The 26,073-nt window shown below is 39.5% G+C and overlaps 1 protein-coding gene across 3 annotated transcripts; it reads left to right on the top strand.

Annotated features, from left to right (window-relative positions):
- The first annotated feature begins 6 nt into the window (after window positions 1-6).
- On the top strand, window positions 7-24,330 carry fli1rs (Fli-1 proto-oncogene, ETS transcription factor-related sequence). Of its 3 annotated transcripts, none has more exons than XM_024258459.2 (10): window positions 7-700; window positions 8,945-9,150; window positions 11,878-12,044; window positions 16,866-17,069; window positions 19,069-19,143; window positions 20,375-20,446; window positions 20,531-20,593; window positions 22,770-22,817; window positions 23,044-23,130; window positions 23,366-24,330. In XM_024258459.2, the coding sequence occupies exons 2-10, from the start codon at window positions 8,960-8,962 to the stop codon at window positions 23,884-23,886; spliced, it is 1,428 nt and encodes a 475-aa protein (XP_024114227.1). In that variant the 5' UTR covers window positions 7-700; window positions 8,945-8,959; the 3' UTR covers window positions 23,887-24,330. The 3 variants fall into 3 exon arrangements, with proteins under 3 accessions (XP_024114227.1, XP_024114226.1, XP_024114228.1); XM_024258458.2 differs by having other exon boundaries at window positions 7-186; XM_024258460.2 differs by lacking the exon at window positions 23,044-23,130 and having other exon boundaries at window positions 7-186.
- The last annotated feature ends 1,743 nt before the right edge of the window (window positions 24,331-26,073 follow it).

Consider the following 26,073-nt stretch of genomic DNA (forward strand, 5'->3'; position numbering starts at 1 on the left):
GTGAAAAAACTTGTCATCCGGTTATGGTCTGCGTGAGCTGAAAATTGTAAGTGCAATGGTTTGCGCCATAGCACCGATGCGCGCCTGCATGATTTGAAGGGAGGTCAGAGGGCCGCACGTTCGCGAACAAATCGACTAAATGCCAGAGAGCGCTCGGCTGCTGCTGCCATGGACTGTCCGATAAAGGTAGGTGCAGGTCTGCTTTGCGCCACGGCGGCGGCGGAGGTGACAGGCGGCCACCCACATCAGTCTGCTCAGTGAGAGAGTCGAGGCGGTGATGCGAGCTCCCCACTCTTTCCTTCTTGTACAAAATTTCCTCTTCCTTCCCGTTCGTGGTTGTATGTCGGCTCTATAATAACACAACTAACCACTACATCTTTACGCGCAGATAAAAACACTAATTGGTGGCCGGCGACGCGCGCTGAAGAGGAATTCCTGCATTTTTCGGCCTTTTAATGCATTTCTGTCTCTTTTTTTCGGCCCATTTTTATTCTTGAGTTTACCGAGCTCATCCAGACTCTCAGATTAAACTCAGGGGGAAATGTTTTAACCTTAAATGGTATCAGAACGGGTCTGTTTGATTTTTTTTAACTTTTTTTTCGTGGAGTATGGGTTGATAGAGCGGTGGGACTGATGCGCTCAGAGCAGGTGTCGCTGCGGCGCGGCGCTTTGGCGCGGAGCTGGAGGATCCACTCAACTGGTATTTCATTTTTCACGCAGTTACACATGATCAGCTTGAAACCGACGCCGCTGTCACCGGATTTTCTCGCAAATCTACAGGATTGAGCGGCATAAAAACACCGCGCAAAAGGAGGGAAAAGTAAAGCTTCGCTCCAAAAAAAACTCATGGTTCGTGAAGTTTAAAAAAAAAGCGAGCCACATTTTTTTCAAACTGATTTAAATAGTAGTTCTCCTATTAATGAGGCTAAATTAAATTCATTTAAAAAAATTAACATTTTCGTGACTCTTGTGCAGAATTATTGCAGATTTTCTCTAAAACGAAAAAGTTTTAAAATGTTGCTGCTATTTGAGGAACTAATATTGAACTTGTTTCTTCTTTTGACTCTCCTGCATGTTTATGTACAATAATCATTTAGCTGATATGATTAAAAATGCTTTCATTTGATTGGATGTAAAAACAAAGAAGCAGGTTTATTTTCAGATATGTCGTTTGAACACAGCTGCTGCATTCTTTGCGCGTTCTTATTCACATGATTATTCTCTGGAGCTCTTTCTGCAGATTGTGTTGTTGGTTATTTTAAGAATAATTTATGGCTGCAAACGGGAGCACTTGTCAGGTGTCGTTATCTGCCTTTAGCAGGCTTCCTGTCTCAAACCTCAGACTTTCCGCACACATTTCCGCTGCCTGGACTGAACTCCCCCTCCCGTTATGTTAAAAAAAAAAACCCTGAAAAATGCAACAAAGACTCGCCCGAAGCGCACTGGACACACCGAGGCCGCGCTTTGTGTCCGCGCTGCGTGCAGGCCTTTGCAGGGCGCGGGGCCTGTGAAAACCCCGCGCGGCTGTTTGCGCAGCGGCGCGCGCAGCTGCAAAATCAGCCCTCCGACTTTTACTTCTGCTTTCTTGTGCTTGACTCAGACGCGCGTGCATGGAGGACTTTCCACAACTCTGCAGGCCTGTACGCGTGCGCACATCAGTTACTTCAACTTAAATCAGGATGTTATTAAAACAAACTTTGACGAAACGAAATACACACATTATTTTTTGAATTCTTTATAAAAAAAGTAGCCTATGCGTAATTTTCATAAAAGTAAGAAAATGTTTCATCGACAAGCCTCATCATCTCCACTTGAAAACATGCTGCCTTTGCAGCATCACAGAGAGCAGAAATTCTAAACTCCTGAATGTGGTGCAAAACCTCACACTTCTTCCAGCAACTGCAAAGCTCCACCTCTTTGGCTTTTAACGCTTTTAAATTCAACTTTCACTACCGTCATTAGCTATAAAAAATGTTGTTTATTCAGACGAAACAAGGAAGATTAGAAATAAAAGAAAGAAAATTACAGAAACAAAAAATTCAGTAACTCTTCCTTAAATGTTGCAGGATGTGGTGTTGACATATTCCAAGATATTCGTAAAAACAGTGAAATTTGTGTATAAATTGCTTTTATAAACATTTTTTTTTTAAAAACATCTAGTATTCAGAAATGTAATATTTTTGCATATAGGAGCAAAAAAATGCACAAAAATCTTGTTGTTTGTAAGAAAAAATATTCTAGTAGGGTAAAAAAAAAAACATTGAAGGAAAAGGTGATGAACTCAACAACAGCTGAAACTTAAAGCTGATGTGAATATGAGGAAGGAAGAAGCAATCTTAACCTCAACATAAACAAACTAGAAAACGAAGAAATCTAAATTAGAAAGGCAGTTATTTTAACAACGCCATATTCATAGATTATATGTGAGAGCTCTGTTGGAGGCAGCTATTAGAACTAGATCAGACCTCTAAGTTTGGTCATCATGGTTCAAAGCAGCTCTCCAAGATGGAAAGCCCGCATGAACGTCCATAATGGCGTGCACACGCGCCAGCTTCTTTGGGGTCATGTTTTCTGAAAGTTGTTTTGTGTCACTGAGCAACGGCCTGAAACGCAGAGAGCAGGAAGTCAGTTGTGGCATCAGCGGTCTGGCCGCATTTTGGTATATTTGTATCAGTGTGCAGAGAAGACGGAGAGAGAGAGAAGATAAAGCTGCTCACTCTTGCAGCGCTGACAGGGACAGAAAAACAACTGCAAGTCACCATGATGATATCAGCTTGAGTTGGGAAAAGTAGATGAAGCAGTTCGTTCTGCAGCGTGTTCTGTCAGTTTATGACACCTGTTTTGCTCTGGCAGAAGAAGGGAGACTCACAACTTCATCAGTCACATGATCTAAAATGTCAAACTCCATTGCAGGCAAAACAAGGCTGCAGACATCTTTACTGTGGGAACATTTAGGAAAGTCTTTTAAGGTGACTTCTGCTCGTTGTGGGTTGTTCTTGCATGTTTTCACTGCTCTGCAGGAGCTGTGAAGGACTGCAGTTTTTTTTTTTTTACTTTTTAGCAGGTTCATTAAGCCTGATAAAATGTTTTGCATCAAGTAAGGAAGCAGCAGAGCTCAACTGCAAGGTTTATTAAAGAGGTGCAGACAACTCAAAAGCCCCTCTTCCAGTGCAGCAGCAGCAGAGAGTGCATCACAAAAGTCTGCACTGCTGAGGAAACTCTGCCATGCATTAGGATGTTCTTGAGAACCTTCAGGCCACAGCAGAGCAAAGCTAAACAACAGAGGACCGAACAATGTGATGGCGGCACTTCAATCAAGTCTGCACGTCTGTGTCTAATGGACCCCTCCACCCCCCAAAGCAGGTCTTTTACAGTTGTTTTCCAGCCTTTAAAATGACCCACATTCGTGCACTGTGCCCCCCCTCCCCATCAGCATTTCCTCTCCCCCTGGCCTGTGCCAAAAGGTTCCTGTGCACATGGCGGCCAGGTTTCCTGTAGGCCGCTGAAAAAGCACAGCACTGACGCAGGAGGCCCAAAGACAATGCTCAGCTCCTCTAAACAAACACTGATGGAGCGCGGGAACGTGCACGCGCGTGGTCTCGTGCACGCGGGCGGGTCTGACAAGCGGGCACAGCAGCAAGGCCTGCGTTTGGCCTCTCGAGTGCAAATGTGCCATCTTGGTGTGGTTTTCAGGTCTCAGAGCTGAACACAGGAAGACAGAGTTAAATCTCAATTAGACTCCATTTTGAGCTCACCCCTCCCCTCCTCCCTAAACCACCAATCCTAACGACAAAATTAAAGTGTGGTTAAGGTTGCTGATGTTGGTTCAGATTAGACAGCCTTGCACCATTTCTGAGCACTTCATTTTCACTTCACTCGTTAGCGTTGTTGTTTCTTAACTTCCTGTGACTTTAGCTGTCCAGGTTTGGATCATCTGAGAGAAAAACAGTTCTTAAAGGTCAACAGTCTGTGAGGGGGAAGAACAGACTAGTTTCAAAAATATGCTTCAGAAGTTTGTCATTTTAAATGAGAGTTGGCTCTCAGTTCACCTACCCGATGAAATGAAGGATAACATTCAATTTTGTACTAATTTAAAAACTTAAAGTGTGAGCTTTAGATATGATGGGACCATCACTCATCATTTCAACACATGGACGATGTAAAAGAACTATGTTAAGAGACTGAAAACTACTATTCTGAACCTTGCAAGCAAGAATGTAAAATTACTACAAACTGGTGATCTGAAAATAAAACCATTAACAGCTAGACGCAAGTTCTGCCTGTGACCCTAGTGAGCCTAAATCACGTATCAAAGTCAAGGCCCGGGGGCCAGATCTGGCCCTCTGGGTAATTCTATCCGGCCCTCCAGATTATTTTATTGTTATTAATGGCCCAATGTTACCTTGCATTTATTTCTAACTTGTGTAATTTTGACAAATATATATTTTTATGGAGAGTAAAATATTTAAGGTTATTTAATGTTTTAAAGCTGATGTATTCTTGAATAATATTCCTGCCCGTTTTTATTCATAATTACGTTAAAAAGTTACAGTTTTAAAGTTTTAAAAATTGGCTTTCTAGACTATTTTGCCATTTACCAAGAATTTTTGGCCTGTTTTGGAGTTTAGGTAAGATTTCAGCTACATGCTGTTTTGGCTAACTTAGGCTATTTCAGTTTTTCAAGATATTTTGAAGTCTAGCTATTTTTTCAGCTACATGGTAGCTGTTTTGGCTAACCTTAGTTTTTTTTTTTTTTTTTTTTTTTTTTTTTTAGATTTTTAGGGTAATTTGGCATTTAACTAATATTTTATTTAGCCATCAGCTTCAGCGTTTTTCAATTTCAGCATCTTCATCAGCCAAATCTCAGCTTACAGCATTCATACTAGCATTATCTCAGGTAATACTATATATCTAGTTCATGATTATGTTAAAAAGTTATGGTTTTAAAGTTTTTGAAATTTAGTGTTAGAGTGTTCAATAAATGTTTTTCCTGTTCGGCCCGCGACCTAAAGGTGTGTTCTGGATTTTAGCCCCTTGTGTGATTGAGTTTGACACCCCTGCCCTGAATGATTGTCAACAGACAGGTCCTCACAAGTGTTATGGAAACCAACATGCCAATCCAAAGCAGTTCTCCATCTCTGAAAAACTTTTCTCCTGTGCGCTCAAAAAATGCTTTTTAAAACTCTTTTTCACTGAACTTTAAGTCTGTTGACATAAATTTAACATAGTTACTCATTTCTGAAACAAAACCTGCTAGTCTATCTGAAATGGCTCCCAAATGTGTCCTTCACTTTGAGATGTGCTGCTGATTTAACAGCGATAGGGTGCCAGATGGAAAGCTAAGTCAACAGAACAGCTTAGAAAGAAATGATTTTTATGAAGGCAAATTTAGTTTTTATTTGCATGTTTGAGTTGAAAACCCCTCAACCTGAGCAATCTGACAGATTGTGTGCAAACCAGAAGCAAAACACCAACTTAAAATGCGTCATGAGGAGGAAATAAGCTATTTGTAATGACAATTGATCACCAATAATTATTATCTGACTTTAAAGACAACAAACTGGCTTCTAGGAGGATTTTAAAATGAAAACATGTAGACACATGAGGGGAAAATCCCACGACTTCCTGTTTGAAACACTTTTAAAATTGAAAGAAACAGTTTCACATGCAACCACTAGGTGGCTTGGGAGCAAACATGGCAGGAGAAATACCAGACAGAAAGAAAGTTTTCAATGGATGAACTTTTATTTTATGATGAAATTACACATAATCTGAGATGTAGCGGTCAAAATGACCAACAAATCCAGCTGCACTAGCAACATTTTAAGTCTTCACAGTTTTTGCTCCTCTAATTTTTCTGATTTTGAAAAGTTTGGTGTATGGATAATTTACACCACTGAAATACAGACAAATGTTAGGAGAAAAGCTGGTTTTAAATGAGCAAACTACATTACCATTCGACCCATTTGTTGAAATGAATGTGAATACATTATAATTTACTTTATATGATTTTTTTTAGAATAAGAAACAAAAAGAAAACAGGAGTCTAACTTGGAGCTTCTTTGACTATGGTCACATATCCCAAAATGATACAGTGCAGCATTTATAATCGTGAGGCAGCAGACGCATGTTTACCTGCTGTGCGGTGGCTGCAAAGGTTTTAAGAAAAAGTTAAAACTTTACAGCGACCGATTTTTTTGTAAAAATTGGCGGCGGCAGGAAATCTTGAAGATTCGGTTGATGTCTCTCCATCACACAGTGACAGTTCTGTTTGTGACTGTAGCATTACAGGCCACAATTTGTTCTGAAATCACAACAGAGGGTTTGAATGATCACTGTCCTCAGCTGCATTAAAAATATTCAGCTACTTTACCGTTCATGCCCATAGAGTGGGTGGCGCCATTTACTCCCACTGTTAGTTGTGAGATGTCTGTAAACGCCACCAAAAAGGGAGATTTTTTAACGGGCTATTCATGTTGAATCACCCCAATCTGAACTCCTGCTCCAAAACCACATGGATCCCTTTGTTTGTTCACACGGTTTGGACGTTTCTATATCAAAATGGTCTTATGACCCAAAATATAAAGTAAAATTAGTAAAGTTAAAACAAACAAACAGAAAAAAATGAAAGTTTTGTCGCCCTCTGAGACAAACTGGACATTAGAAACTAGAATAAACGGTTTTTAAAAAACAAATACTTGTACTTCACCAGAATAAACCACTAACTTAATTGCTTATCATTTATCAACAGCTTCAAGATACTGATTAAATGTTTAAATCTAACTGTGATGTAGTTTTGGATCTCTTTCCTATACATCAACATTTTGAGCTCAGTGTTGTGACTTAAAAATTCCAGTTCAGGAATAATCAGAGTGGCAGGTTTTACCTAAAAAAATCTTTTTTTTTTATTTAGTCACTCTAAGGGAACTAGCTAGTTGACCCCCCGGTTAAAACTTGTTTTGAATAGTACTGAAAAAAAATACAATGTTGTTTTTGAGTGCATTTTGTTATCCGTCGTCCCTTCTTTCAACCCATATCAGACTGCTTCCTTGCATTTTCACCAAAATATCTAAACATGACCTGTTCAGCTATGTTCACATCCCCCTCAGAAACGCACGTTCAAGCAACCATTTCCAATAAAATATTTATGTAAAGGCGTGTAAACTCTCACATTCACGTGTAGCTACGCACATTTTTGAAACTGTTTTAGTGATTTAAATAAAAAATGTGCATCCATTTGAACGTGCGTTGAGTCAAAGCAGGTTGAACTTTGACCAATCAGAGACTTGTGTTTGGAAGTGATGTATGAATGCTGTCCCTTTTAATTCACTAAAGTGCCAACCATTTTAATATTTATCATGAAAAAGAATTGAATGATAGCAGTTTGTGCCTGGCAGGAATTCTATGACACAGGGCTTTCATAAATTGAGAATAAATTGAATAGAGCTGTGAAAGAAAAAACCTGGAGCAAGATTCATGGGATTTGCACCGCTTTGACATTTCTCACCAAGCCTCTTCCAACTGCAGGTGGTGGGCATGTACGCATCATCTATGTCCTTAAACATAGCATAACAGTACAAAATCAAAATAAGTTGTCGCTTTTTTCCATGTTAAATAATCCAATTTGAAAGTTACGGTATGTCAAAGCGCGTGTGGTATTTAGGTATAACTCATTGAATGTATATAGAAAACTGGAATGAAGAAATATGACATTATCCATAGAAAATGACTTGCGTCCAGTTCCAAAAAAATGATGTCAATTTAACTGCCATTTTCCCATGATATGTCCATCGCCATGATGGAAGCAGACATCCTCAGTAAGCCGTGATTGGTCAGTGTCGGTCTTACCTCGGGCTCACACGGCTAGCACCACAGCTCAGGTGCGATGTGAGAGCGGTGTAGCTACAGCCGATGGCTGTATTAGCTACAGGTTGGCTGCAGCTACAGGCTCTGCTTCTGACCTACCAAAATTCCAAACTCAAACGTTCACGCTAATCCCCCCTTTATTCGTTGAGTTCAGCTGCATCGTCCGGTAAAATTTGAACCAAACGAAACAGATTCTCAGCGACGCAGAGGCCTGGACGCAGATGCAGGACGTGAACGCCTGCAGTGGGATTTCCTCTCGCACTTTTAAAGTTACGTAAAGACTGCGGCGCTCGCACCGGAGCTGTAACACTAGCGGTGTGAGCCCGGGGTTAGTCTACTTTCCTATGGCTGCCACTCTCTCCAATCAGCAATGAGCATGTTTGAAGGTTTGAGGCATTTGATTGGTCCGTTTATAACTTGAATAACTTGCGCTACAGCAAAATTATAAACATAAAAAATTAGGCTTAGCAAAAACAGGTTAAAAGGATGTTGCAGACCAAGAATGATAATTCTGACAAATAATATGACTGAGTTATAGCTGTTTATTTCTCAATGGAAGTCTATGGGAATTCAGCTTCTAGGAGTCAGCAGGTACTTCTCGTTTGGAACATGAGGGGGGAGGGGGTCTCACAGTCCAGTTCTCAAATACAGTTAACATATATTTTTTTCCTATGGAAAAGATTGTAACCTCTGATAGATGTGCACAACACATTTCTTCCATCCAACTGCTATACTGTTATCTTCCAAATTGTACCAAGTTAAGTTGAGCTGCAGCATCATCTGTTCTGCACAAAAAGGGATAAGATTCAGTTTCAAAAACTATCAGCCTCTCTTTGTACGACACAAACATCAGTTTGTTTTAGTTCACGGATTGTTTTTGTATTTAAAAATGTCACATTTGGTTTTATTTGTTGTATTTTATGTCTTCATTGATTTAAAAAGCAATATTTTTTGTGCTCTGTAAGAATTCAGCTCCGGACTCTAAATATTTTCAAATCCTCCTCTCTCTGGTCCAGCAGAAATAACTTTTACTGGTTTGTGACGCGACACCCCTAACCGCTGTGTGTTTGTTGGACAGGAAGCGCTGTCTGTGATGAGTGAGGACCAGCCCATGTTTGAGCCGTCGTACACCGCGCCCCCTGCCATGCATATGAAGACTGAAATGACTTCGCCCGGGGGGTTCAGCCAGACTTCCAAACAGAGTCCAGAGCCGGCTGAGCCGGAATGGGCGGCGTCAACGCCACAAAACTCCGGGAAGAGAGGCGAACACGTCAATGGGACCAGGTGAGTCAGGGTTGGGGGGTCCCACAGGTGGGTGAGCAGATATTCCTGGACAATCTGACTCAGTCTATGTTGACTCCCTGGGTTTTCCGGGAGCCTAAAAATATTTGTTTATTGTTCCAAGTTGGTATCCATTGTTCATCCTCAATGACCGTTTTACCAGAACCCAGATGCTTTATGGCCCAGAGACAAAGAGGACATAGCTATTGATGTTAAAACAGATCTTGATGAACGTAATATTTTAATATAGTTTAAAATATAATCTAAAAATTTAGTAGAAATTTGGTTTTATACCAAAAATCACACTTCTTTTTTGAACTCTAATGAATGAACCATCTCTGCTCAGGATTTTTTTTCTACCTGCAGTTGTTCTTAGGGATTCATAGATTAAGAAAACACATTTTCTGAAAACATTGCATTTTGTTTATTCCTACCTGAATGAAAACTGATATTACTCCTTCACACTGAATGATGACTGGTTCAAGAATTTGACTTTTAGTCCAGATATGTAAAAAAATATATATATTTTTTCCTTGTCCTCCGTGTCCTGGAGATCTACCATCTTGTCTGTTTTCCAGATCTCCAAGCCCTATTAACTGATGATTAACTTAATCAGATGTCTCCAAATTCGGATTGAGTGAACACACCTGATCCAGGTAATCAGGGGGAAGTATAGAGCAGGGAGAGCTGGAGAACAAGCAGGGTGGTAGATCTGTAGGACCAGGAATGAGCAGGCCTGCTTTAGGTTTTCCACTTTCAAAAGTAAGTTTTGACCCATTAGGATCAAAACTAACATTTACAGAAAAGCTGACAACCTGCATAGGGAAAGAATGAAAATGATAGAAAGCAGATCTTTGATCTAGAAAAGGGCAAAGTCATATTTAGAATGTTTTTGTTCTAATTATGTAAAGACTTAATACATGGTAAAAGTTTGCATTATATAAAAAACAATCATTGAACAATACACACATGCTTTGTACATATACCTAATAAAATGACGAGCTAAAAACTTGGGGTCTATTCAGACTGGACACATTTGTTTCACTTAAAGATAATTCAGTTCAATTCAATTTTATTTATATAGCCCAAAATCAAAAAGAAAATTTGCCTCATTGGGCTTAGAAAAGCAGCTTTTTTCCTCCTATATTGTATCCAGAACAAATTTTTAGTCTGAATAAACCCAAGTGGACCCTGGTCCAGGACCAGGAACCGCTCTCAGACCCATCTTTCGAGGTGGTCTCTGTTTCCCATCGGTCTGAGCTCCGATTCGCTCGGAAAGATTAGCAGAGTCACTGTTCACGTTGGTTCCAAAGAATATGAACTTTACGGGTGTATTCAGACTGGAACAGTCTGTTGGTCTGGACCTAGTCTGCTTTGATTGGTCCAGATTGGGTCCTGAATCTCTTCAGTCATTCTTCAGACAAACTGAAGGTGGAAACAAACATTTAGACAAAGTAGGTCTTAATGTAGGATACAAATACATATTGAAAAACCGTCACACACTTTGATTTGTGACATTTGTTCCCATTTGACCCATCCCCTTTGGAGTGGTGAGCTGCAGACACAGCTGTGCTCAGGGACCACTTTGTGCTTTAAACCCCCAGTTCAACCCTTTAATGCTGTAGGAGTGAACTCCTCCGGTTCTGCACCCAGCACCTCTCCAGATCTTTGCACGTGTCCTGATGAAAAACAATCCACTTCTAAACATACGGTGCGGTGAAAAGACTGTCACTCTGAGGTCCCTGCATGATTACGCTGCACTGGAGGTTTTAAAACATCTCCATCCAATCATGCTACTCAAACAAATGATACGGTCACCGCCCATTGTCTCGATCAATAAATAAAAGTTTTAGATCCAAAGCTCAACAAAACTCTTAAATAAACGCATCCAAGACGATATTAAGCATCAAATGTGTACAAAAAGGAATATAGCTAAAATATTAAGTGTCAAACATGGAGGCATTTTTAGAGTCTTTAGTAAGACTTGAGTGCGGATTTTAACTCTCAACCCTCCAGTCTCGGGTCGGACACTCTACCACAAGACCACTGAGTTGGTGGCCTTGCAGAGAGCCTATGAGAGTAACAGCAGTAACTGTTGGTAAAAAGGGATAAAATCGATCAGGATGTAAATAATCAGTAAACTTTGTCAGTTTCTTTTCCTGCTGTGTCCTGTGGTCTTTACATGTGATGTAAACAGAAAGACGTCCATTCACAAGCTCCCTTCTACCAAGTTGGGTCATTTATGATTGGTTTAAAGTGAACCACAGCGAAGGATGTATGTTGTGTTCTCTAAATATTTGATTTTTTTTTTTTCAGGTTTCAAACAAAACCTGAATACATTAATGTGAAACCCTTTTATTCTAAACACAAAGAACAAAAACAAAAACAAAAAAATAATCAAAAAGTCCCACAATGGCAAGTTTTAATGTTTGAAGCTGTTTTGTCAAAGATTTCTTGCTTTTGTTGCATAATTAAAATAATGTTAGTAACAAAAAACAAGAGTTTGTTGATTAAAATACATTTTTATTTCCCGTTTTAAATGCCAAATGAATAATATATCTAGACCTTATCCGTTTAGCTAAAATTTCATAACTGTATCATATTGCAGAAAAGTTAGTTGAATATTTTATGTATTGATTTGTGAACCAAATCATGTGAAAGTGAAAAAAAAAACACCCCGTTTCAAAGGTTTGGTTGGAAAAAGCAAACTGGACTCTGTTTCTGTTCCAGTCGTGAGTCCCCCGTGGACTGTAGCGTCACCAAACGCTCCCGACATGTGAGTGACGACGAAGCCCCCATGCTGTACCAGTCCTCCTACCAGGAGCCCCGCGTCAGCCCCCAGACCACCACCCCACCCAGCAACGTCACTGAGGAGAAGCGGGTCATCGTCCCAGCAGGTGAGCCTTCACATGAGCCTCTGCCACGCATGAACCGTCACAAGACTCCTTCCTGCTGGTTGGCACACAAGCAGACTTGTGCAACACTCATAAGAGAAGCCCGAGTGTATCACACTCTTACTCAAACTGCTCAGTACTCATTCAACCATCAGGCTGCAGAACAAAAGCTTTCTGACTTTAAGTGTCAGCATGACATCGGGGGGTTAAAGGAACTTTTCAAAAGTGTGGTTTCTGAAGGTTAAATTTAAGATGTGTGGTGACCACGCTTATATTTTTTATCTTTTTACTTCCTTTTCAATGTTGTAATGAGAAAAACAAATGAGTTATTTCCTGAAATATTAATCTATTTTCAGGAAAGCTCATAAAGAACAAGAGAAAAAAGATGCGCTATTTATATTTACTAAAATTATTAAAACAACTGCAGAGCAGCAATCGTAACTCCGGCCTTATGAGTCAATTCTGTGCTTCAAAAAAAAGGAACAATCGCCTAAATGACACACGTTGAGGTTTTATCCAAATAGGTCTATTGTCAGCATTTTAAACTTTGTGTTTTCAGTGAAAGATTTCACTGCCGTCGTTCTCGTTCTCAGTGTTTCTGTGGCTCGCTTTAGAGCAGCAGTTTTTAAGCCATTTTGTTCAGTAAATTAATCAACTCATCAGGAGAGCATGAGCATGAAGAAGTCTCCATGTTTTAGATCATCTCAAAGGTTTTACTTGTGACACTTGTTGACGTTCGATCTTGTGGGATCAACCGGTTTCATGAGAAAAACAGAAAGGAGGAACGTCAGCTCAGCCGTGAGGTACAAGATTGTGTAACGCCACGGAGTAAAGAGAGAAACTTCTGAAAGAAAGAAATTCCAAAGAATCCGTGTGATGCAAGTTTTGCAAATGCGTTTTCACCCAGGTTTATCATCAGTCACTGGATGGAGTACTCGTGCTGCTCTGTAGAGTCAGACAGTTGGTCTGCATGAGTCATTTATCAGGATAAAGAAATAGAACAAATTGAACCGCTGACAAATCAATGCAGCTGGATCTTCAGAGTTGGCAGTTCAATACATATCGCGATACGTGTCTCATGATACGATACGTATCACAATGTATCCCAAGATGTACCAGAACAATTTCTCACTTTTTTTTTTTAAGAGTATGACTTCAAAACTACCTGAATATTAATAAATTTTTCATTGTAATTAAATAGTAAAATTCATTTCATTTAATGATCACAACGTTAAGAACTGCAACTGGATCTCATTTACAGGTTGCTTTTACTCAAGCAAGTTCATGGTGTTTTTCTATTGGTAAATTGAGAAAAAATTGTTTTTAAAGGGACCAGTCAGTATTGTCTGAATTCCATAACAAAATATTTTTCAATAAACAAAAAAAATAGAATGAATATGCCTTAACCGATAAGGTTCTAAAAGTATGATTGAGGAAATGGTGATGTTTATTTCCAACATTGCTAAATGTAGCATTGAAACAGTTCAGGAGCCTGAACACTCGAACAAGTTCTTCAAAAATAATGGGAGAAAAAAAAGCTAATTCTGTTCAGAAACATTTCAGTTTGATGGAAGGATGAAGGATAACACTTGAATGTGGCTACAAGGGTTTATTTACAGGACAGTGTACTCTGCAGCTCAGTTTCTCACATGTAGAAGTAAACACATCATCGTCATGACGACAGCTTTTTTTTCCAGAGTGTTGTACACATCACTCTGATCAATCAGGTCGCTGAAGTAGAATCCATTGCTGTGAAGTTCAGCAGAACTTTTGCCCCCGCCTCATGACAACATATGGATGGAGGCTCCCTGCACGATGCACAGTGAACTATGTTTGCTCAAATATTTAAATCAATATTGTCTTGTTTAAATCGATACATGCATTGCCAAACAAAATATCGCGATATATCATCAAATCGGTCTTTCCCTACACCTCTACTTCAGAGCCTCTCTTTTCTATGTCAACCAGATACCATGACTTACCAGCTAATCAGTGGCTGCACTCTCAATAGAACTCAAACTATACCCTAAATATTCACTAAAACACAGGTGTTTTTTTTACTTTGAAAAGGGCTTAATGACATGACCAGGAACTGTTAGTCACTGGATTTAAAATTTCACAGAAATCCCAGTACATGTCATCATATCGACACGTGAACATATGAGATCAGTCCAGAATTGTGCCAATTTAGTAATTATCCAGCCAGCAAGGCCAAGTGGACCCCATATGGTTTAAAAATGGGCAGAAAATGTGAGTCCCGAGTGGGCTGGCTCACTACAGGAGCCAGGTACCTGGTGAACAGCACAGCGAGCTCCACTGCCCAGGGTCCAGCGATGCAAGCAGGGCCGCCACCCAGGCTGTCGGTCTCTGGGCAGTGCTGCTAATGTGGGCAAACACAGGTGGGGCCACCATGAAAACTGCGGACAAACCCAATTGGGGCCCACATTTTCTGGCTGTTTATAAACCATATGGGGCCCACTTGGCCTCGCTGGCTGAAAAAAGATGAACTCTGATGAAAAATGGGTTTTTAACATGTTCTCGTGGTATTTTTCTGATGGTGGGATACATATATAAAGAAAATTAAGTGAATTTGAGTTTTTCTTTATTGAAATCATTGTGAATCAGAACCAGATTTTAAAAAATATATTGATTTGTGACAGAAAATACGCTGGGCGGGCCACAAACCTTTCTACTCATCTCCATTCTGATGCACCCATTTGTAGACAACTATGCACATCTTTGTCTGGATAGCTACAATATTGCTCACCATTTTTGTTGCACTGATCGTGTTAGATTGGGGGTGTGAAGGGCTGTAAGCAAGCAGAACATTGTGTAAAAAGAGAGGTCTCAGCAGAAAGGGGAAAGAGGGGGTGGGGTTGCCCTACTACTGCAGCTCTGCACAAAATATACCCTAGAAAACTACAGCTTTTTTGGCTAAAATGGCAAAATTATAAAATAAAAAAAACACCTCAAAGTTGATCAGAGTTGAACTTTAAAACCTTTTCTGTGCATACTGGTGTCAACTTTCCTATTCTTCCAGTTGGAAAAACAATCAGGACTGCAAACTTTCCTTTACTGCATCCAGTTCATGTTCATTCCAAACGTTCAGCTCAGAGAAGCCGTCCTTTTCATGCTGACCATGCGCAGACGTACAGAGAAAACTCTGGTTGCAGAGGGACAAAAAAAAAGGAAGATTTTATTTTGACAATACACACAAAAAATGTATGGCAGCTAAAGACTAGTTATTCAAGTCTTAACTTTTTTCTTTTTATTTATGTGTCCTAAATATCTTTAATGTTACTTGTATTACTTTCAACATCCTCATAATTACCCTGCAGCAGAAACATCTCAATATCGAAAATAAATGTGATAACTTCACATCTTTGGCCTATTTATGAAAATCTGCATGTCCAGCACTGACGTGAGTCAAGTTTCACGTTCACAACACAGCGCCGTCTTTGCTGAAAACCACAGAAGACTTTCAGCAAAGTAAGATAACAAAAGCATTAGAAGTAAAGTTGGAGATGCCGGTTTGTTTCCGCTGATCTCAGCTTTGAGGTGTGAAGAGAATTTATCATCTTAGGTAAAATTAGATCAACTTAATTTCCTGCATGCGTCTCTGCTCTCACGCTGGTCTGTCCTTAGAGGACAAGTAGATGAGGGTTACGAATTTTGGGCAGAGAGATGAATTAATGTGCAAAAAAAAAAAGTCCCTTTTGAATTGAGTCACTGAAGTATGCAGGAATGGGATCAGAACGGCCAGACTCGACCTAGAACAATCAGTGCTTGAGGGTGTGGTCTCCAGCGCCTGACATGACGTTCACAGCACACCCTCATTGTTTACTGCAGGAAAAGCCTGGATTCCAAAGATTAATGCTTTCTGTAAGGAATGTCCAAGCTGTAAGCAGCGACGAACTAAATAACTTTTTTTTTTCATCTTTGATTTGTTTCCCAAAAAAGAAAATTCGATTTGAAAATGATTTTGTTGATTAAAATATCGTATGTCTTGTAAAGCATAAAATTGTTGGTTTCTTTAAAAGATCTTTCTGGTGCAAGACATTTGTTCAACTGGCTGCTAAAATTAGGTTATGCAATCATATGTAAGCAGAAACAAGGACTTCCTACTTTTAGCTTCAGAATTTTTGAGAACAACCAGAAACTGTTTAGAAATCAGGATTCACCTTCCATTGATTCAAATTGATTCAGATTGTGGTTGAAAAAAATTCTACTTGTCACAAGGGTGTGGCACAATGATGCTTCAACTCATTTTGCTTTTCCAAATATCTCCAAAATATGTTTTCACTCTTTTTACATTTATTTTACACAAAACAAAAAAGATTCTTAAAAAAACTATTTCCAGTGTCTTTAGCTGGACATTTGTAATAAAATGACCTTAAGTACAAGTTCAAAAAGTAGCAACCTAATGTGGTAAAGGACTAATTCATAATCAGCATCAAGATCTCAAATGTCCTCATTTCCTGTGTTATTCTTTCTAATTTCCTGTTATGCTGAACTTTCATGTCATTCTTAATAAAGTTTGCTCCACTTCTCCTCACAGTTTCTCAGTCTTCAGTATAAACCCAACCTCTATTTGGAATAGGAATACATTTGCATACTCACTACGTTAGGCAAGAAGGGACAAAAATACTAAAGTTCTTGCTTTTTACGTCTGTCTGAAACCGATCAGCTTCACAACTTTTGTGTCAAGCCCTAAAAACTTTACTTGTATTTAAAAAAGATTATGCAGATAAATAAGAAAACAGTTTATAGAAAACGTGATCAAGGTTTTGAAGTTTGTTTCCCTCTTTCTCCCTGCGATTCCAGATCCCGAGGTTTGGACTCAGTTCCATGTGCGGCAGTGGCTGGACTGGGCCATCAAAGAATACGTCTTGGAAGAGGTGGACGTCATGCTCTTCCAAGCCGTGGACGGCAAAGCTTTGTGCAAGATGACCAAAGACGACATGATGAGGCTCACGTCGGCCTACAATGCAGACATCCTGCTCTCGCACCTCAATTACCTCCGACAGAGTAAGACCTAATGCTTACTTATTGTCTCATCATCTCTGCTGACTTTTAAGGTCAACTTTTGTAAGATGTAAAAAAATAGTGATAATTTTAACATTAAATCTTACATTTTATAGAAATAAAATGTGATTTTTGATCATTGTTTTATAACTGCATCTCAATGAAACTGGCTGTTCTGACTGCACAGTTAAAAAAAAAAATGTTATGTCACTAAGAAAAAAAGCTGCAGCTTTTTAACCAAATGTGCGGTTTGTCAGTAAGTTTTGTGTCCACTCTTCCTCTTCACTGACTTCCTGTATTGACAATGAAGCACACGTCATTGTGATTTGGAGCTCTGCTGCATCTAACACGAGCGTTTGGGAGCAGAGGCAGCAGATCAGCTTTTTGGAAATCACTGCATTGTGTTGATGTGGATTTTAAAAATGGTTTCCACCTTTTTCATTTGTCTTTAAGGCCTCATAACAGAATTGATCTTCTAAAGTTCAGTGGTTTTTATCAGGGCGTGTCCATAAAAGACTTTTAAGGTTAAAAGAAATGAACAAAAACACTTATTTTTGCAATTTTTTTTTAACAAAGGCAACTCTATAAAAGATGGGATAATGGATCGGGCATAAAATATCAGAAGGTACAGAGAAACAAAAACATCAGACATGAAGACAGAAGAAGAAGAGTTTAAAATAAATAGTAGCTTTGAGGCTTAATGTTGTCCGTATTACTACTATATGTTGTTTTACATTTTTTGGGAGAACAAATATATAATATTTGTGTGCAAAAATCAACACGCAGTCTGGGGTAAGCCAACTAGCTGTTGGGTAAAGGCGTGGTACACCCTAAACAGCTCACCAGGACCACACACTTATACATGCCCACCTTGAGACACCAATTAATCCATGAAGTATGTTTTGGGGCTTTTGGAGAGGTCTCCCTGTGCTGGTCCCCAGCCCGGATAAAATACAGGAAGGTTAGTAATCAAGAAGGACACCTGGCATAAAACTCGCTGCCAAACCATCAACACAAATCAGTTGCGGCGCTGTGGCAAACCCTGACGGGATGTGCCAAAATTTGACCAACAAGAGGAGACCAAAGCCCCTACTCCTTCCCACCTGTAGTGAGAGCCCTTGCTGTTGCTTCGCCAGTCTGAGGGGCCTGGGAGACCAGAGCCCCCCATGTGGGTTTTAATAGGAGAAAAAACACCCCTGCACCACCTAGTAACCCTACCTAGAAAGGAGCAAAACCCCACAGAACCAACAGGTGGTGCTCAGAACACCCACAAGCTGAAGGGGGAAGCCTCATAACTCTTAATTGGTATTAATCTTAGAAATCGTCAAAGATGTTCACTTAATGACAGAAACGGTTCTCGTCTTCTATGAAAGAACACAGCAACAGTGACCTCCAGACAGACTGTACACAGAAACACCAGAACAGTGGGATGGTGGACATTGGATCTCTTCTTTCTCCTTTGCCATCACCAAAAAAACTGTTAACCAGATTATTTTTAGGTTCAGATTCAACTGCCCTGAAACGGAAGCAATCAAAGTTCAGCCCTCATTCTGACTGAAGTGTTGTTGGACCCTTAGAGCATGAGCTGATTTTACAGAACTGAACCCGTTGTGCTGAAGAAAGGCTCAAACTGACAGATGTGTCTTAGATTCTGTAGATTAGATTAAGTCAACAAAGTGTTGGTATTTATTTCCAGAATTTAAGAGCAAATTATACATTTTTTGCATAACTAAAAATGGGATTTATTTTGTTTTCTTTATGATTAAAATCAAGTGTAAGAAAATGTTTGGTTGTGTTACAAATAAAAAAAGCAACAATTTCAATTTGTAAATGTAAGAGTTGAGCGTTATATGTTTATTATAGCCTAGAATTTGACATTTATTTCCACCTTAAAAAGATAATTGAGACAGAAAGAGCTGTCATTCTAACAACTCATTCTTTTAATGCAATTTAATTCCAGCCGGATCAAACTAAAGATTTTCTTTCCTACATTTTTCTGCAGGTAGCCCCACCTTCTCATACTCCACGACTCCGGCCAACACGCCCCCTCCACAACCCAGACTACAGGTGAAAGCAGGTGAGATGTCCTCCAAACACCTTAAACAGTTCATAAACACACAGAGAGGCTCATTTTTAATTAGCTTCTCGCTATAAGTGAATACTGATGTAACAAGTTTTCTCTCAGCTGCTGCATTTAAAACAACAGTTGGATGATCTTTTGGGATTAGGACCTAAAAAACAAGGGGTTTTTAAGGTTGAAATAACTATTTTTGGCTCTTAAATTGTAGTTTTCAGTAAAGGTTATAGTGTAACTGTGGTGTGAACTAATCTACCTGCTAATCTGCTGCAAAAAAAGCAACAGGGAAGCTAAACAATTATACAACAAATGTGCGGTTGGAGTCTCAAAAACAGTAAAAACAAGTTGGCAGCTTTGCATCAAAGATGATTCTGCTCTCTGTTTTTAGAAGGAAAAGCCGTTTTTCCTGCATTACATTGATCTAACAGCTGCGGTTACTGGTTACTCGCCAGGTTAGGATTTCACATGCTCCAAACGTAAAGAGAAACACAAACCTGTGAAGCGTTTAGCCACCAGAACAGATGGGAACTTGCCAAGAGAAATTTCTCAGTTTAACTAAAAATGCCTCAATGGAAATAGCTCTAATGTTAAAACTGAAGCACAATAAAAAAATGTTAAAAACAACAATCTAAAATAGTCAAACTTGGTTGAAATGCCATTCAGGTGACCATGCTGATCTCAGGTTTGATGCACAAACACCAAAAGTTTTACTGGAATTATTTCAAGGCTTAAATGAGATAAAGATTGCCAGCATTCCTGTTCAACGGTCACCGTTTTCTCCGAGTCATTCTAACATCAACCCTTAGCGTTCAGTGTCACTGAAAAGCAACTCAGTTGATTTAAGGTTACAAAAGCAACACATTTAGAATTTAGCGATTTAGAATCGCATTTCACGGTTTCGAAAGACCTAAAATGCTCCCTAGCCCAACACAAACCTCTGTTGACAAAACTGAGATGAGTCCAAAAGCCAACAGCCAGTTTCAGACAGGAAACAGCTGCACCGACAAAGGAAACTGGGGGCACGGGTCTTTCTCCCGGGACACAATTTACAATTCTGCTGCCTGAACCAAACAATGATCACCCAAGAAACCCAGTGGGTCACCCCCAGCCCTGCAAGTCCAGCGTTCGTCTCAGTCGACTTCCTTCCTATGATAGCCGATCCCTGTCACTGTCTACTTCAAAGAGACTTTGTGCTCATCACCGTCTTGTCTCATTGTGTTGTTTTCTGCAGAGAGCGGCTTTGATGAAATCAGTCGCAGGAACAGCTGGCCGACCAACAGCATGACTCCTCCAGTGCCCAAAGGTACAAACGACAAAAAATAACCACAAAAAACATTTCACACTACTGCTTTCAAACAGATTCACATTATTAATGACTGACTTCCAGGTTCTCCAATGGAGCACCAACACAGCACCAGAGTTACAGAACCTGCACCAAGAATTGGGCCAGGTACGAGACCTACACATGTTCACACAAATGTGACTCAGTTTAAGGCAAACAAAGTATTACAGGAAAGATCTGCAGTTTATAAGTGTCTGTTTGGACTAAATCTACAGACTGAATCATTATCACACAGAAACTTTCTGCCGATTTTAGGACGGTTGAAGGAAATCTTTTCTAGATATAACTAGTATAAAGCAGAAGTATAATGTAGTATAATATGTTAGTTAGCAAGTGCATCGAAAAGCGATGATTTTTTTTTTAAAGTGCTTGAATTCTGTTCCTTTTGTAAAATGCACATGCAATAAAAACTACTTAAAATAATCATCACAAGGTGTAATAGAAGGAAATCTTTATGACAGAAGCTGCATTTCCATCAACTATGAAATTGCACAAATTGGATTTGCAATACTAAATTTGCCTAATGGAAACACAAAAATAATAATAAAAAAACATATATATTGAAAAAAGGTTTTTGTGCTTTAAGTAGGTGACTTTTGAGCCATATCACTATTGACATATTTTGCAAAACTGCAATGGAAACAATTTTTTCTAATAAAACGAGTCCAACGGCTGACTTCCAACGTGACCAACAAACGGGCTGCACAGCTGGCGCCACAAGAGGTCTCACGGCATCACAGCTCATCAAAAGTTTGAAATGTTGGATCCACAGCTCCTCTGTAAAATCACCAACCATGATTTACCAAAATCGCTTCATCACGTCACTCACCACTCCATAGCCTGAATAAGACGCTGACATCTCCTTTGATAGATGATGATGGGTACTAGTCCCGTGGCAGAAATTTGAATGGATCTGCTGTAAAACAAAGCATTGTTCACATCCGTCGTCATATTTTTGAATAATTTATCGCGTGTGTTGGTTTATCTTTATTTGCATGATTATGATTTGATAGAAACAGTCTAATTGGGAAATTGTGTTTTTACAACATTTCAAGAATTTTGATAAAGTTTTTGAAACACAGCTAATGTCCATTTTAAACCTGCCAAGATATAAACGGTTTTGGTAATTTTTTTCTTCAAATGGAAACACAAACTTCCAAACATTTTAGTCTGATTTGGTATTTTTGGAAAACATGACTGCCCATCATATAATGTTGCTATATCAACAGCGCTCTTTTCTTTTAAATATTTCAACAATAGGGTCAATTTCTTTAAACTTTTGACTACAGTCTGACAAATCAAGCAGTTCTTACTAAAGGAAAAATACTTTTTAAATAGTGACCCTATTGGCAGAATCTCGAGGCAGAACCTGATGTCACAACAAATTTGTATTGTGCCGTTTACATTTTTTCCAAATTTCTTGTGGAGTTTTTTAAAGACCTACTCCAATGAAAACTGTGGTTTTGCTGTATTTAAGCGGTTCTGGTAGCATTTTTCTCATGATGGAGGACATATATAAAATAATTTAGGATTAAAACTGTGTTTTTGAGTATTTCTTTGTTTAAATCATGCTGGACCAGGAGCAAAACTCGCAATTTAAAAAAGCCCCGACTTGTGACGCAGCAACTGCCACGGGTGGGGCAAAATCTCCCTGCTACACTATTATTCTAATACGTCCACTTAAAGACAAATAGATCAGTAACATCTTCTTTTTTGTCATCTGGCTATTAACTGTATGACTGCATAGCTTTTTTTTTTTTTGCCACGTTAATGTTAGAATGGGGTTTTGAGGGTCTCTAAGCTAGCAGGAAATAAACAAGCAAGAATGCAAACAAAGGAATGCTGGGATATCAATGTAGGGTTACTTCTGTGCCAACAGTCCCGCCCACAACACAGAGACAAATTTCTGATGAACCCCTGCTGCTCTGCAGAAAATATGTCTTAAAAAACAAAACAGTTTTTTTTTATTTTTGTCAAAAATGACATATACTAATGAAAAGACAATCAGGAATGATTTTAAAATGGAAAAAATATAGTTGGAGTGGGACTTTAAAACACTTGTATCTTAGTTTTCCTGATCTAGAGATATAGGTCATGAAAAGTTATAAAATAACTGTTCATTTCTGTGTTTTCCTGCCACACTATCAACAACAGTGGTATTGAATTACTTTATGTCACTCAGTTTTTCTTCAGCTGGAAACTCTAAAAAAATATGAATAAACATGAAAACATTCAGACTAGAAGCACAATAAGCAGAAACATCTTGATTTTTTCTTCTCAACAGATCCGTATCAGACATTAGGGCCCATCAGCAGCCGGCTTGCCAATCCAGGTAAGAATTAAATGTCAATGGAAAAAGCTGAAGCTCCAAATGAGGCCTTTACACTGTCTGCTTTGGCTCAGTGACAGAAAACGAATCAAAGGGCAGGCAGAGCAAGCTCCAACTCAAACCTCCAGAAGCATTTGTTGTGTCAGCAGAGTTGCATCATGCTTGAGCTGACATGAAATCTGGCTTCCCTTGCACCAAAGTGACTGTTTGCCCTGCTGTTTCCTCACAGAAAGCCAAGCTATCAGCTCATCCAAGAGCCGAACAGGCAAACAAAGCCCATTCAAGCTCCCCGACCCCGGGGCTCACAGGCCTGTGGGTAGGTTTCTGCCCCAAACTCTGTCTCCTTCTCCAAGCCACAGTGAAAAGGTCACATTTGACAGAGTATCTTACCTAGAAAATGATGTGTTTTAAAAATTTTCAAGCCAATGGCTGGATGAATGTGTCAACAAAGTCTCTATCATTGAAAATAAAATGTCCAATTAGTTTTTGTGGCTTCAGTTTTACATAAACCATTACATCCTGGTCTGTTAACTCCTGACATCATCTTCCAGGATCGGGGCAGATCCAGCTGTGGCAATTCCTGCTGGAACTTCTTTCTGACAACAACAACGCCAGCTTCATAACCTGGGAGGGCACCAACGGCGAGTTCAAGATGACCGACCCAGACGAGGTGGCCAAACGCTGGGGAGAGCGAAAGAGCAAGCCCAACATGAACTATGACAAGCTCAGTCGGGCTCTTCGCTACTACTACGACAAAAACATCATGACCAAAGTCCACGGCAAGCGCTACGCCTACAAGTTTGACTTCCAAGGAATCTCACAGGCGCGTCAGAACAATGCGGCAGAGGGCGGAATTGTTAAGTACCAGACTGAGATGTCTTACGTCCAGCCCTACCACAGCCACCAGCCAAAAATGAACTTCATGGGTGCCCATCCTGGCTCCATGCCCGTCTCCCCCGGCAACTTTTTCGGCCCTCCCTCAACGTACTGGAACTCACCCAATAACCCCATCTATCCTGGCTCAGCCATGACCAGACACCCTACTCACTCCCACCTGAGCTCATACTACTGAGGACAGTGAATGTCGCACCTGAACAGAACACAGGAGAGAACCCAAGTGTGCTCCACGCCGGTGGCACCTGAGCTGAACCCTGTCTGCAAAGAGGGCGATATGACGCTACAGTCCATTTGTAAAAATGCATTATGCCATTGTCTTCTGCACATTCCCTCCTCAAAATGGATCAAGTGTGAGGCTTGAACCCCTCCAAGGGTTCAAGGAAGACACCAGACTGTATCAATGATTATTCTTTTAAGATTTTGGTCATGTGGGTTTTCTTACTGGCACCTGCTATCAATGTCACAGTTGTGAGAGTAGCATCGTTCATTTGTAACTATTCCTTCTGCCGTCTTCCCGTTATCGAGGCTGAATTTTTGTAAAACAAATTGTACAGAATGGTTTTCATGTAACAATAAACATTTATACGTTATGTAACCCTAACAAAAGGATGCTTTTGTTATTTTGTTACATCCCCAAACAGTAGCAGTCCTAACCCTTTAAAACTGGAGCTCCAGTGTTTATGATCTTTGATTTGCTGCATCTTTTCAACTGTTAAAAACGACCATTCCAGTAGATTCTGCTGGAATTACATTGATCGTGTTAACGGTTGGAAAGTTATAGTATGTTAAAGATTTTGTGTTTAAGCATCACCGGCGACGCCTCAGGTGTTAAAGGGTCAAAGACCCACTCCGTTTATCTGTGGGTCTATAGTAAAAGTGTACCCAGTTGTCCTAGTTAAAACTATTCTGTCACAACTGAGATGTTTTTCTAACAACATTAGAAAATCTTATATTGTTTCATCATGATTTGATTAAAGAAATGTTCAGAAATTTTAAGCTTAATTTTCTTTATAAATGTCCTCTACGATCAGATCAATCAGAGTGGGTCAACTTACTCCAATGGAATTTGTGTTTTTAACTTGTTCTTTTAGCATTTTTCTTATGAAAAAGCTCTCAGTTGTGACATAAAAACTATAAAAAGTTGGGCCAAAGTCCCCGTGCTCTGCTCCATTCCTTTACATCCACTTGCAGATGAATAGATCCATGAACATCTTCCTTTTTTCTCGTCTGAGATGGAATCTGGCTTAAAGCTGTAAAGCTAGCTCCGATAGCGCTCGCCATTTTTGTTGCATCACCAATGTTAGCTTGGGGTTGTGAGGGGCTGTAAGCTAGCAGGAGAGAGTGTAGATAAAGAGATGACAGGAAATAAGCAGAGGCTTACTTTCTTGCCAACAGCCCCACCCACAATTCAAACGTGAATTTCTGATGTGCTACTGCTGCTCTGCAGAAACCAAACATTTTTAAAAAAATATTTTACCTGAAAATTCATTTTAAAAAAGAGGATATTTTTGATTTTGAAAATATACTGGGTGGGCCACAGGTTTCCTAGTCGCTTAGGAATGGGGAAGAGGGGCGGGGTTGCTCTGTGCCAATAGTCCCGTCCACAACTTTGAGAGGAATTTCTAATGAACTATTGCTGCTTTGCATAACTATGTCTCAGAATATGACTTTTTTGTCTAAATAGAGCATAATTATAATTAAAAGACCACTGGGAACAATTTTAGAGTAGACCACAAAGTGATCGGAGTGAGACTTAGAGGTAAATACAATCATCCATAAACACCACAGCCATAAATGTCAAAACTGTTCAAATAAACATGCAGAAATAAGTGAGTGTAAACGTCATAGGAGACCTATCCTTGTGTTTATTGGCTAATAGTCTTGCTTATACAGTTACATATTCACAATCAATAGTTTAAAGGTCAAATTTGGTTTTGCAGTGTCTCTAAATTTGACTTAATCAAAAGGTGATTACTTGACTCATTGAAATGACCTTCATTTATATCTTTTCTTTTGAGAACATTCTGAACCTGTGACGTCAAATAATCTCAGACTGTGAAAAACAAAGAGGCCCACAAGGAGGCAATGTAGCAACACCCAAGCATTATTGTGGTTGTGTAGCACCCACATGGTAAATTTAAGAAACTGTGTGCAGAGCTTCACCAGAATATCACCACAACCTACTCAATTATCACAATGCTCAAAAATGATACTTTTTGTCATAAAAAAGGCAAAACTCCTATTGATATGCATACAAATTGTAAAATGGTGAATAGTTTTATAGGAGGTAAAATGCCAATCCCATTCACCCATGGACACACACATTCACACTCTGCTGCTAACACTGCAAAATATAGATCAA

The sequence above is a fragment of the Oryzias melastigma genome, linkage group LG16 (genome assembly GCF_002922805.2).
Source record: "Oryzias melastigma strain HK-1 linkage group LG16, ASM292280v2, whole genome shotgun sequence".
Taxonomy (NCBI): Eukaryota; Metazoa; Chordata; class Actinopteri; order Beloniformes; family Adrianichthyidae; genus Oryzias; species Oryzias melastigma.